This window comes from Cupressus sempervirens, chromosome 7 (genome assembly GCF_028749045.1).
Source record: "Cupressus sempervirens isolate cs-2001-9-10 chromosome 7, ASM2874904v1, whole genome shotgun sequence".
NCBI lineage: Eukaryota > Viridiplantae > Streptophyta > Pinopsida > Cupressales > Cupressaceae > Cupressus > Cupressus sempervirens.
Genome location: NC_143124.1, coordinates 193296579 through 193309845, shown reverse-complemented (window position 1 = coordinate 193309845; position 13267 = coordinate 193296579). Strand labels below are relative to the sequence as shown.

The following is a 13267-nucleotide window of genomic DNA, read 5'->3' as shown; positions in this document are numbered from 1 at the left end:
AACCTTGTGTGAATTTTATATTCTTTCCTATGCTCCATTAATTTACTTTGGTGATTTTCATGATTATAGTTTATGAGAATGTTTATGGTATTATTTGGGTTATTTTGAATGGAACATTAGGATAGGTTATCTAAGTGTATAGTAGGGAAGTAGCTTGCGCTAGGTCTAGGGCCCTAAGTGGTACTAGGGTAACTCATTGTAAGTACCTTTTTTAATTGATAATAATATACATTAAATGGGGGGTTTTTAAAAAAAAGAAAAAGATTAAGTGTTCCTCGCTCATGCCTTGGGTGCTAATACAGGCTAGGATGACAGTGGGAGAAGATTCTTTATTGTGATCTTGCATAGTTAGTTTCCTTGTCTATACAAAAGGATTACCAATTCAACATAGAGTCTTTAGGGGACTAGTGTCTAGAGAGGCTAGTACAATAATCTTAGAGTTAACTTATGTGATGACATTTCTCCATATGCATCTTATGTTTCCAATTTTTATTTTTATTTATGTTTTGATTTTGGGCTTCATTTAGGAGTGTCTTTTCAGATGAGTAGTGTCACTTTTTGTAGAGAGATTTTAGGATCATTGCCTAGAATTTGTGTTGTTTATTGTGTGGTTTGATTACATGTGTGTGGATCATACATTATCCCCACTGCATAGTGGGAGTGGGAACCTGATTAGGTGGCTATGTGGTCAAGAGGTAGTGACTTCTTACCATTTGGGTTCCCCCTTAGATTGACACAGATATTGGATGTTCATTGATGCATTTGTACCTTTACCTTTCTTATTCTTATCTTGGATATTTCTATTTAGATATTGTATCAATGTATTCATGTATTTTGTATTTTGAGATCCTACAAGATGTAGTCTATTATAGATCATGTATTTTTATTTATTATTATACACCCTACAACATGCACATTGAATGATATTTGGATGTGCTTCATTGAATCAATTTTACTTATGTTTCTTCTAATGAGATTACTTATCTATTATTCATTTATGATTATGGATATTGTACTTAAGCTTAAAATTAATTATATTAAATTTCTTAAATGTGACTCAACATAAAGGAAACCTTGAGGAATGAAAATATGGTATTTGTAGTTGTTTATGTGTGCTTGATGTGTATGCATATTTTTCTTCTGCATTGTTATCTTGATGTTGTATAAGCTTTAGAAAAAAATGTTTAGTAAAACATTGTAATATAGTAGGTTAATTTCTCTTGGGTTCCCAACTAGGGAATTATATCTAGTATCAAAGCCCAAGTTTCTACATTGGGAACGCTGGGCATATTGTGTACCATCATAGAACAAGTAGTAAAACTTGAAACAAGATTCAACAAAAAAATATAATCATAAAAATACTTAGACAACACAATTTGGACAACATAATTTAATTCAAAAATAATATAAGTTTTAAAAAATGAAACTTTTATTTGTAACCCTTGGCTTTTAGGACTCTTTCTTTGGTGATTGTACAATGTATCTTTGTTATCTTATAGCTCATTTGGAGTTATTCTTGATTAAGCTAAAATGATAAATATTGTCGCTTATGTACTTGGTTATGTAACATTTATCTCTAGTCGATGCTTACAACTCATGCACATTGATTATATCTTACTGTGTATTGCATACTATTATTTTGTGGGTGTTATAATAAAATATGAAAAGATAGAGTTGATTGTGAAATTAGAAGTTAATTTATCATATTTTTATTTATGTAAAATACACCATGTACAATTGAAATAATGCATTACTTATTGTGAGTTGTGCATTTATAGTGTTGGGTGTGTGTCTTAACCTTGTAGGTCAATTGGGTCAAGGACTTAAGTCCTCAATTGGATTATGTATTACTTTCATAAGAGAGTCATTTGACATATGATATTCTAGTAGCATTTTATAAAGTGGAGTTAGAAACATTATTCTCGATGCACCATGTAGATTTTCATGTTTAACAAACTCAATCATTATAATAATTGCATGAAATGATTGCTTGTAAGTAGTGCTCATAAATGCATGGGCTAAAATGAATGATATCATTAACAATCATTGGCAATCTATCCATACATAAGTCTACTTCTTATATCTATAATATTATCATTTGATTTTGATTAAGGTGGTCAGACATATGTCAATTTCTTATTTTTGTCTAGAAATTTTTGTACTATTGCATTAAAATTTTAAAAAATTGACCAATTAATTTTTATTTATTTTTTAGATAAGGCTTAGTAGTTTAGAAACTAAATTTGATTTCCTAAAGATTCTTTTTTCTCAAATTTTTGATATAAAGTTTATAACAAGTTGAAAATTGCACATCAAGTTGACAAAACTCTGATTTTCTATTATTTTATTGCCACTTAAGAGCATAGTTTGGTTGACCATGATCCTGCACATACCCAAATTGCAATTGAATTTTCACAATACTTGTACAGTTGCACACTCAACTCTACAACTACACAGATTAATGCATATTTTGTCCACAAGTTGATGCCCATTTTATTATCTAAATATATGCTCATAAGGGACAAAGGAAAAAGGTCATACACTTGAAAATATATAATTCACCATTGTGACCATATTCTATCAATTTTCTATAGAAATCTCTAAGAAATCTTCCTCAAAGATGAATATTGTGTATTTAATTATGCTTTATCTCCTTCACCTAATGTACATGATGCATATACCATACACAATTTGCAGGAACCCCTTTTGCATATAAAATTTTTAGTTTTAGTATTTGATATGCTAGAAACAGTTTGAGCTAAGGATGGTATGTCTTCTCATCTTGGTTTGGTTGTTCAAAACAAAAGAAAAACATTTGCAGTATGACACTTTCTCTATCTTTATTGCATCGCATTTCATTATCATTGATTCTATGATCCTTGTCAATGATATTTAACTCATCAATTTTATCTTGTTAAGACATAAGATGAGTTTGTTTGAGGCAATACTGTCATTTTCATACGCTTCAAAAATAAAAACAAAATTTTCTTACTCTATTTTATTTTTTCATTATTTTCAATATGATAAGTAAAATAGTATTTAGATTATTAACTTTCACAATTTTATAATTTTCAATTTTAAGTATATATTAAAATTAGAAAATTTATTGGACCATCCATTTTAAAAAGACCTTAAAAAATTATGGGCACCCAGTGAATTTTTAGGAAGCATTCTATAAGATCCCACTTTAAATATTACCATCCAAAAAAGGCATTTATTCATGTTTATATTTCCTTACTTTTATATATGCCTCTGAACTATAACACTATAATCTTTTAAAATAAATTAGAAGGTATATGAAACATAAATAAAATTGATACATGAAATCTATCATAAACCTTGATTTTTTTAGGACTACAAACTAAGTTGGTTGAGAAGATGGGGGCTAGAAATTGTCCCGACAACTTAGACTATTTTTTTGACCATTTGTCATTCATATAAAAAAATTCATTTCTTTGAATTTTTTTTCATTATTTTGAATTTATTATTCAACATGATAAATAATATAATCTATGAAATCACTATTTTTCATAAGTTTTGGAGTTAAATGTTTTAAACATATACTACATTGATGATCTTGCTTAACTCCATATAAAATTGTAGAAGAGAATATAATATAGAATGTTTTTTATGGAGCTATTATGTATGGAATGAAAAAAAGATATAAAGGAAAAAGGAGGCCTAGAACAACTAATTAACATTAAAATAATTGTTTAAAAAACTAGTAGTAATATTAGCAGTTTCATGAAATCATCACCTCTACAAACAACTCCTAAAAACCATGTAATAATTGCTAGCTAAAATAAAACTAAACTAAACTAAAACTCCAAAAATAATACATTCATTCATATTTGAATTTCTTTACTTTTATAAATGTCTCATACGATAAACAATTAATGTATCTATACAGAAAAATATTATTTGTTGAATAATAACATTAATAAAATATGCAACATTATGATTTAAAAACAAAAGTTAGTTAAAAACAGAAACAATCCAACTTAATACAACGTCTTATTATGAATATGAAGTGTAAAACCAGTCACGTCCTTGAAAGTAAAGATTAATGTTAATTGTGTAGCGAAAACTATTGTGAAATAGAACGATTCAAGTGTTTACCTTCAAGTTGGATAACAAGATCTAATGCAAAATGGAAAGATAAAAGGAAAATTAAATTCTTATTCTATTTCTTCACCGAATACACAGTTTGCACAGCTGTCATACCCAAAATAAGTATCGCTCCCAAAAGGGAGAAGAAATACCATGGCCTAGAAAAATATTCTTGTTTAAACTGAGTGAGCCACACCTTCCATTGACTTCTATAATGTTCTCTCACCTTTCTCATCACTGTTTCCATATTTTCATTTGGATGGAATGCAATTCCATACTTTAGATGGTTGATCATCTGTGCTGTTTCATTATCCGTGGCAGACAAATTAACAATAATCCCTGTTTTTCTAAGGATTGCAACATCTTTCTCTGAATCAATTAGATCATCAAAGAGGTACACATATTGTGAAATTACTGCCTCATGTGGAGACCATGAACACCTTTGACATTCTTCATATGCCATTAGATTCCTCAAGAAGTTTTCAGTGTATTCGTCCACACAGATCTGAGGGAGGTAAAGCGTACTGCTTCCAAACCATTTTTTTTCAAATCCCAATTTGCCTGGATGAAATTTAATGCCAGCCCCTTTCAGTAATTGGGCACAAGGTGTAGACCTGCTATCCTTAAAAGATTGCTGATTAAAGTTTGAGCTTCTCCACCATCCACTTTGATTAGGGTCATTGCTGATAACAATAGCTCTAGATGATGAAACAAGACTTGAATGTGTTAAGAGATTTTTAACCATTATTCTATAAAGATCCAGTAGATGACATGGAGGTGGATTTTTCCTCATTTCTTCCTTCAATTTTTGTTTACTGACCTGAAGTGATACAGATGGGTAAAATGGAAACCCCTCAAAGATTGGGATTTCAAACAACAATTCAGCTAACATTTCAGTTGCCTTTTCAAAGGTTTGAAACTCTAACTTGAGTAGAGTTATGAGAATACACAAGGGAATTTGGTTTTCAAGTTTTATAATGTCATTTGATATTACAAGATACATGATGTTAACTACATCCAAATTTTGAAAAACAAGACTAAAGTAGTTTCTATCACTCTCACGTCTTGTTTGCCCAACACTTCTACAAAATTCAAGAATAAAGCAAGCATCCATTGTTAACATCCAACATAGTGTCTCTCCATCCCAATCAATTGGTTCTGCATAGCACTCTCTTATTTCATTCTCCAACTTTCGAACCTCTGCAATCATGGTGCTCACATCTATCTTCATTCTCGCCACCATTCTATGAAGTGCTTCGAGTTTATACTGATCCATTCTGCATAGGTGTGGATCTTTTCGATGATGGTAAGGCCCAAATGATATATCATAAGGATAGTAGTATTCTGGATTATTGATCCTGATACATTTGAGCACCCTATAAATGCAAACTTTTGTAGAAACTTGCCATAATTGCCTTGGAGGATTGAATGTGCTCTTTACATGGCTAAGCCATGATTCAGTTGAAGCATTGCCTTGTGTTTGGCCTTCCACATTATCTCTGGCACTATGATTAGAGATGTCTGGTACAGCCATCTTTTCACGAGGGGTTTTGATTGAAGGGCCAATACAATACTATATGCATTGGTATTGCGAGTTTAAAATGGGCAGAAAGAAGGGGAGCAATAGCAATATATTGTCTAAATAATGGGCAGGAGATTATTTTGGGATTGGGTAATGGAGATTTATATAAGAAAATAGGTGTGGGGAGTATTGGATAGGTAGTGGAGAAGGGTGGTAGTTTTTGAAAATAAAAAGATTATTTAGTATGTCAGAAATGCTAAGTGAACCCTCATACATTTTCTCTACCCTTGATTCTCCTCAAGAATGATCTTCCAAATAATATGTCATCTGAATCTGCATATCAAACATCACAACCAGTCAGCAAATAAATTTCTCAAATGAGCTATTCAGAAGAAAATGGCATTTCTAATTGAGCATGAACATACAGTTCAATGGTGAAATTTTTGTGATAATCTTATGATCTCAAACTAGAGAAATATTGTAATATAACATGAACATACCTTAGTTTCTAGCACATACCCAGAAGCGTTTACTCACGCATTCTATGGTTGTGATTCTTTGCTAGCGCCATCAACATCGTGCCTCTCTTGATGATGGGGACAGGAGTTGACCCATAAGCAAGCAAATTGCACTCAAGACTCCAACCTGAAGACAACAAAAAGGAGGGTTAAAGTCAAAAAAATTTCCTCATACTGGAAAAACCTGACTCTAAGGGCATCCCAAACTTATAGGTGTCGACATCTATGCTATGACGTGAATGAAGAAGAGATGAAGCCCCCCCTTTCCATGTTCAAAGAAACAGTATATGAAGGCACTCTTGAGTCATGATGGCAATCTCATAGGTTGGAATTCCTTGATATAGCAGCTGACAGTTCCTTTTTTAAGCTCATATACAGTAGGCACATGTGATATGTTGGGCCAAATGCCCAAGTTTGATGAGCATGTAGTCAGGGGTCTAAGAGAAATTAGTGAGGGATTGTCAGCAAAAGATACTCATGGTCGAGAAACCTGACTCCCCTCGCATCATCTACACTCTATGACCTAGAGTGAAGTACTGAACTAAAGACCCGATCCCCACCCAATGTGGATGCATTTAGATAGGTACATACATGGGTTCAAAAAGAAAGTACAAGTTGTGTTTTCTGATTTAGTAACACCATGTTGACACTTCAACCCGATATCTCTTCACCTATAGCAAGTTTGGTATACCAAAATACATCCACAGATGGATGCATCATTGCCAAATGTTTTTACACAAAGGAATCTTCGCATGCCGCATGTCTGCCCAAATCAAACTAAGAGAGAAATCTGATGCTCTCCTAAGATAGAAAAATAAACAATCAAACTTCATAAAAATACTAAGATAACAGTGCTGAACAGAGTAAGAGAGAAATATGGAAGGATCACCAATTGACATCTGTCAATTGGTTTCATATATCTATCCAAGCTAAATGCAACCACATAGGAATATTGAAACATTATTAATGAGCCTTGAAAGCCATTTAATATATGATAACATTATAAGTTTGAGGAATCTCATGGAAGTAGTGTTTAATAGGTTGTTGATAAATATAGACTTGTAATAAAGTTTATTTCATAAAGGTAAATAGATAAGAGAAAAAGTAGAAGCTTTCTGAGAATGTAAAGAGATAGGGATATTCAAGAAACAGTTACGTAAACTGAAAGGGGCCTATTCTAGATTTTATTTAATCAAGAAGAAAAAACATAAGAGGGGTTCCAATTTTTTTTAGCTTTTCTAGTTCTTTGGAGGGGAAAGAGAGTAGACTGTGGGCTGTGGAAGAGAAAAGCTTTTGTCATTTTTTCTAAACTATGTATTATGAAAAGGCAAAATTTTTTATTTTAAGTGTAATGTAACGGAGGGAATTTCTATTTCTTCTAGATAGCGATTTTGATGCATGTGTAATAAGATCTACATAATTTTTTACACTTTAGAGAAAGGAGATGTGGGATATAATTGCACACCAAAACTTTATGTTTGCGTAGTTTTCTTTCCATTGATTGTGATCCTTGTTATAGCTTTCATTTTTCTCTAAATGTAATTTAGTGTTATTGTTTTCTGAACATGTTTAATTTCAAGATGTCTTTGAAGCTTTGATTCTTCAGTTTCTCACGTTTTCATTCTCTTTTTAATGTAGCATTTAGGTAGATGAACTGTGTGTCATTTACTATTTATTTCCTTCCTGTCAGATTAGTTTTTTTGCATTTATTTTGTGTTTATAGATAGGTGTTTGTAAACCTTTTGTGCTTTCTAGTCAAAAACATCCATACTTGTATAGCTATGAATTCATTGTAAATCATGCATGGGGAGTTGTACCCATATAAATTTAGAGGGTATTTATGCTTTTCAATAGTGAAATGACCCAACTATTAGTGCATATTTAGTCTTCCTTCTTGGGCTTTTAGGGTTAATTTGTATTTATTTCTTTAGAGGACAATCTATTCACTAATAGACACCTTGCACAAATTCCTTGAAGGTGTGCAAGGTGCACTTTTCTCATAGGTGTGCCCACAGGTTTTGAAGAAGAAGCAGTGCACCGACAGTTAATTGCTAGTTGCTATTTTAGAGGATTCCATGCACCAAAAATGCATTCTGATGGTAGTTCAACTCCTAGAAATGCCTAGAGAATGTCAAGCTTCCATTTTAGAGCTTCTAGTGGCTCTCAGATCCTCTTGCAGCTTCCTTCTTCTTGTCTATTGCTTATTTATTTGTTTTAAGCCATGTAAAGGCTCATGCAACCATTAATTGATATAAAAAAGGGCGGGGACCAACTTAGCACCATTTAGAGAGTTAGTTTGTATATAATTAGTTTTATTTTATTACTTTTGACCATATATTTGCATGAAGAGATCTCTCACTCTCAACACAAATTGAAGAGATGATTTCTTATAAATTTAGGAATGTAACATGTATTCTAGGCCATTATTTTGATGCTATATCTTATTAGTACTCTCATTCTAAGTGAAGTTATTCTTGCTGAAGTGTGTTATTTTTTTGAATTCTTCTTCATAAATAATAATGGAGCCAATGGTTTTGTTGTGTTGATTTGATTGTGTGGTCTCTTAGTTTTGGTGTTTGCCTCATGTTAACGAATTTCACTGACATACTGAGTTGGAGAAAAGATCACCTATTGTTCCTACATAGCTTCTTGTCTCGCATGAGCACACTTTTTGTGGCCTTGCAATTTGATGAGAAGTGAAACATCTTTCGGTTATTACTAAGTTCTCATCGACATTTACATCAATGGAATTGAGAAAGCGTTGCTCCTATTTTCATTGGTGTCCTACCTGCTCTTTTCGATGATTTAACTCACAAACATGTTGCTATCATGGAACACTTGGTTGAAATAGGAATTCATATAGTTGCATCAACAAATTGCATTCATCATAAAATTGAAAATACAAAAAATATATCCTTTGTGGTTATTTTTCAAAACAGCAAATCAAACATCTTTGGTTAGAACCAACAAATGCCTTCTTGTGATTATACACATTTATCTTCAATAGAGTAGATTCTAGTAGGTCACAAGATCACCAAGAACCTTAGAGTTGATCCTAGATTAGCTTTTCAAGAGAGGAGTTCGAAAGGATTCCTATTGTTAAGCATCATGGAAAATGGAAACTCGACAATTTCTCTTGGGAGGAAAGGTTCCCCTTGATGGCCAAACTTTGATACCGAGATTTTGATTTGACTACTGAATCCTTTCATAAGATTCTTCTTTGGGTAAGGCTGTCGAATCTTTCCCTTCACTTTTTGTTGGATTCAGTCTTGGAGGCTGTGGGGGATACTGTTGGGGATTCCTTGTTGGTTGATTCAAATTCCTCCAATATCTATAGGATGATGTATGCCCATATCCTTGTGGAGATGGATGTCTCCAAGGGGCTCCCTGAAAAATTAAGTTGGCTTCTACAAATGGTTCTTGGATTTAGCTTCTTGATTATGAGGGTATTCCATTTAGATGCAAAAAATGTCATAAGACCAGCCATCACACTATGTGATGATCCTTTGATAACGTTAGATCGAAGAAATCACCTTCTTGGTGGTTGGGGGTTTCAAATGATCACTATAAGGTTCATAAAGTATCCATGGATGTGGATGGATTGGATAGCTCTTTTCATAATGATCTTTCTTTGGCTGATGATTCTATTATTGTCTCTAATGATTTGAATGTTGTCCCTATGATGGTTTTGACTCAAGATGTTGCTACTGAACCTTCTTCTGTTACTGATTCTGATGATTCGATTGTTGTCCCTTTGGTGGCTTTGATTTAGAATGTTGGTGTTGTCCATTATTCTATTGCTGACTCTATCTAGAATAATTTTGTTGGTGCTTCTCCTATTGCAAGGGTTTAGGGGGTTAATGAAGATTGGTAGAAGGCTGCTGGGAAGGTTGAGGATGGTTGGACATCAGTGAAAGGAAAAAAAGTCAAATCCTCCTAACCTTAATTTGATATGTATTTATGTTCTCAAAAGACTAGACCAAAATGTAAATGTTGATGGTTTGTGGCTTCTTGGGTTGTTTGCCCTCTTGTTGGAAACTTTGGTGTGTCCCTCTGGTTTGTCTAGTGGTATTCCATAATTGTTTTAAGATCCTCATTGTTATATCTTTCTTTTCCCTTTGTACAAGATTTTGGGTCCTTTCAAAAGCTATTTTTACTTAATCAAAACATTTTAAAAAGATTTAGACTAAGAAAGATTTTGTAAAAGGTGCAAAATTAATCATGACTATAGTTCAAAATTTATCATAATAATGAAACACAAAATACAATCACAATAATAATATTTCTATATTGATTCAAAAATAAATTACTATTTAAGCAACATCTTTTTATTTTAACCTTCAGCAATAATTATTTGTATATAATTCTTCCTTAAATATTAAATATTATGTTATTAAATAATTAAAAAATATAATAATTATAGTTATATTTCAACATATTTTATTTAATCATCATTATAGATTTAAAAAAATTAAAATTACTACTATATGTTTTTTTCCCAATCTCTAAATTTACATTAAAATACAATCCATGTAATTTATAAGTTTAAAACCAATTTAACATTCAAAAAATATGTATCACATTTAGTTTATACGTTTAACACCAATTCAACACTCAAAACATATGTATTAGATAAAATTGTTGAAATATAATACCATTAGGGACTCTTAATGCATCACATGTATCATTATCTAAAGACACTTTCACTAGATTTAATAATACAGATTTTTTATTAATAATAAAATGTGTGTGTGTGTGTGTGTGTGTGTGTGTGTGTGTGTGTGTGTGTGTATTAGATAAAATTGTTGAAATATAACACCATTAGCGACTCTGATATCATTATCTAAAGACACTTTCACTAGATTTAATAATTGTAATAACACAGAGATTTTTCATTATTAATAAAATTATATAAGCAAGTAAAATTATATTGGTAACCAATTCCTAAAGAAGAGCTAGAGTAAGATATAACTATCTTTCCAACATTTATGACCGTGCATTGGATGTATAGAAAGAAAGGGGATAGATACTAATCTATTTTTAGATCTCAAGACAACTAAACCAAACATGAAAATGATTTTTCTGAGTAAAAGGATTGCTAACACTTTCCAATCATCCTTTTAAGGCTCTAGCATTCTTGGGCATATCATAGAAATTTAATAATTTCTGGGTAAAGCATTTCACACCATTAACAACATCTTGTCCCAACATTCACAAATATCTTATCAAGAAAGTAGTAAAAGGATTGTTATCCCAAATGGTAAAATACTGGAGAACCATGGCGAGCTCATTGTTATCACGCCCACTTCTTTCGCAACTTGGAGCTAATAATTCTGAATCACATTTGTTTAGTGCATTGCTAATAACAAACCAGAATAGAAAATTACAAACAAGCATACATTACTTCTTCACTGAATACACGGCTTGAATAGCCGGCATGGACAAAAGAAGTATGCCCACAAGAAGGGAGATAGCGTGCCATGGTTGTGAGAAATATTCTTCCCTAAACTGGCTCATCCACACCCTCCATGGACTTTTATAATGCTCCCTCACTCTTCCTAGCACCTCCTGAACTTCTTGACTTTGGTCGAGGGTTGTTCCGTTCATAATTGACTTAAACATACGAGCTGTATCTTCGTCACTCGGGGTCACACCCCAAATGATGTCCGACTTTTTAAGTATAGAGACATCTTTCCCTGAATCTATTAAATCTTTGATAATCCTCAGATTTCGTGAAATTAGAGTCTCTTCCGGAGACCATAAACACCTTTGACACTCTTCATAAGCCACTAAGTTCCGCAACCTTGTTTCTGTTCTGCCGGACATGCGGATTTTACGGAGGAAAAGCGTACTGCTTCGAAACAATTTCTTTTCAAACCCGATATTGCCTGGTTTAAATTTTATGCCAGCGCCTTGTAAGATGGAACAAGGGATAGACAAGGTACGTCCAGGCAACTGGGGAGTAACATGATATTCAACATCCGTAACTGGCTTGATCGGGCTTAAACCTGCTAACACATCTTTCATTATCATTCTTGACAAATCCAGTAGATGGCATGGAGGTAGATTCTTCTGTAAATGTTCCTTCAGTTTTAATTTACTCTCATCTTCTGACAAGCGAGGGAAAGGATTCCCTCGGAAAAATGTGTACCTACTCAGCCGTTCAGCTAACTCAGTTGTTGCCTTTTCACGAGTTTCACATTCTAGTTGAAGTAGAGTTATAAGGGTGCATAAGGGAATTTGGTTTTCCAACTTGAAAATGTCTTTTAATAAATCACGATACATGCAGTTGCGACTATCAGTATTTTGGAAAACAAGGCTAAAGTAATTTCTATCACTCTCACGTCTTGTTTCCTTAGCGCTTTTACAAAATTCCAGAATAAAGCAAGCATCCATTGTTAACATCCAACATACCGTCTCTCCATCCCAGTCGATTGCTTCTGCATAGCACTCTCTTATTTCATTCTCCAACTTTTGAATCTCTGCAATCATGGTGCTAACATCTATATTTAATCTTGCCAACATTATATGAAGTGCTTCAATTTTATACTGATCCATTTTAATTAGGTGAGGAGTTTTCCTGTAATGGTATGGCCCAAATGATATAACTGCAGGAACATAGTCTTCTGGTTTCGAATCCATGATGCCTTTAGGGACCCTATAAATACAAACCTTTGTGGACACTTGCCATATTTTATGTGGAGGAATGAATGTATTTTTTACGTCGATCAGCCATGAATCAATAGAACCATTGCTTTCTGTTTTTCCTTCACCATTTAGTTCAGAAATTTGACTTTTTCTACAATTGAAGGTACTTCTAGTTATGTCTTGAGTCATCTCCACTCCGTTTTATCTTTTTTATCAATTGATTTTTATCCACTTGTCTCTGTATCCATCATGACAACAAACTGTTAGAGAAAGATATAGAAAGGAAATGTTTTGGCTATTGAAACGGCATTTTACCTAATGTTTTCCATTAACAATAACTATTTGAATGAGAAGTCTCTCTTTATGTGAGATGGCCATAAATAACATCTAACATTGATATTTTCGATTAGGCAAACATAAAAAGAACTGCAATTTTAGGCTGTTTGATCATTACAAGTTGTCTTTAAAA

At 32.7% G+C, this 13267-nt stretch overlaps 2 protein-coding genes across 2 annotated transcripts; both read right to left on the bottom strand.

The window, feature by feature from the left end:
* Positions 1-4183: 4183 nt before the first annotated feature.
* LOC149546151 (putative UPF0481 protein At3g02645) lies at positions 4184-5644 on the bottom strand. Its single transcript, XM_089793900.1, has one exon. The coding sequence runs from the start codon at positions 5642-5644 to the stop codon at positions 4184-4186; it is 1461 nt and encodes a 486-aa protein (XP_089650026.1).
* A 5906-nt stretch (positions 5645-11550) lies between these two features.
* Positions 11551-12987, bottom strand: LOC149546150 (putative UPF0481 protein At3g02645). Its single transcript, XM_089793899.1, has one exon. It carries the CDS (start codon positions 12985-12987, stop codon positions 11551-11553), a length of 1437 nt encoding a protein of 478 aa, XP_089650025.1.
* Between the last annotated feature and the right edge of the window lie 280 nt (positions 12988-13267).

What these genes read in the sequence shown, in the direction of transcription:
- LOC149546151 (XM_089793900.1), bottom strand. Translation starts at nt 5,644, where the DNA reads ATGGCTGTACCAGACATCTCTAATCATAGTGCCAGAGATAATGTGGAA.
- LOC149546150 (XM_089793899.1), bottom strand. Translation starts at nt 12,987, where the DNA reads ATGACTCAAGACATAACTAGAAGTACCTTCAATTGTAGAAAAAGTCAA.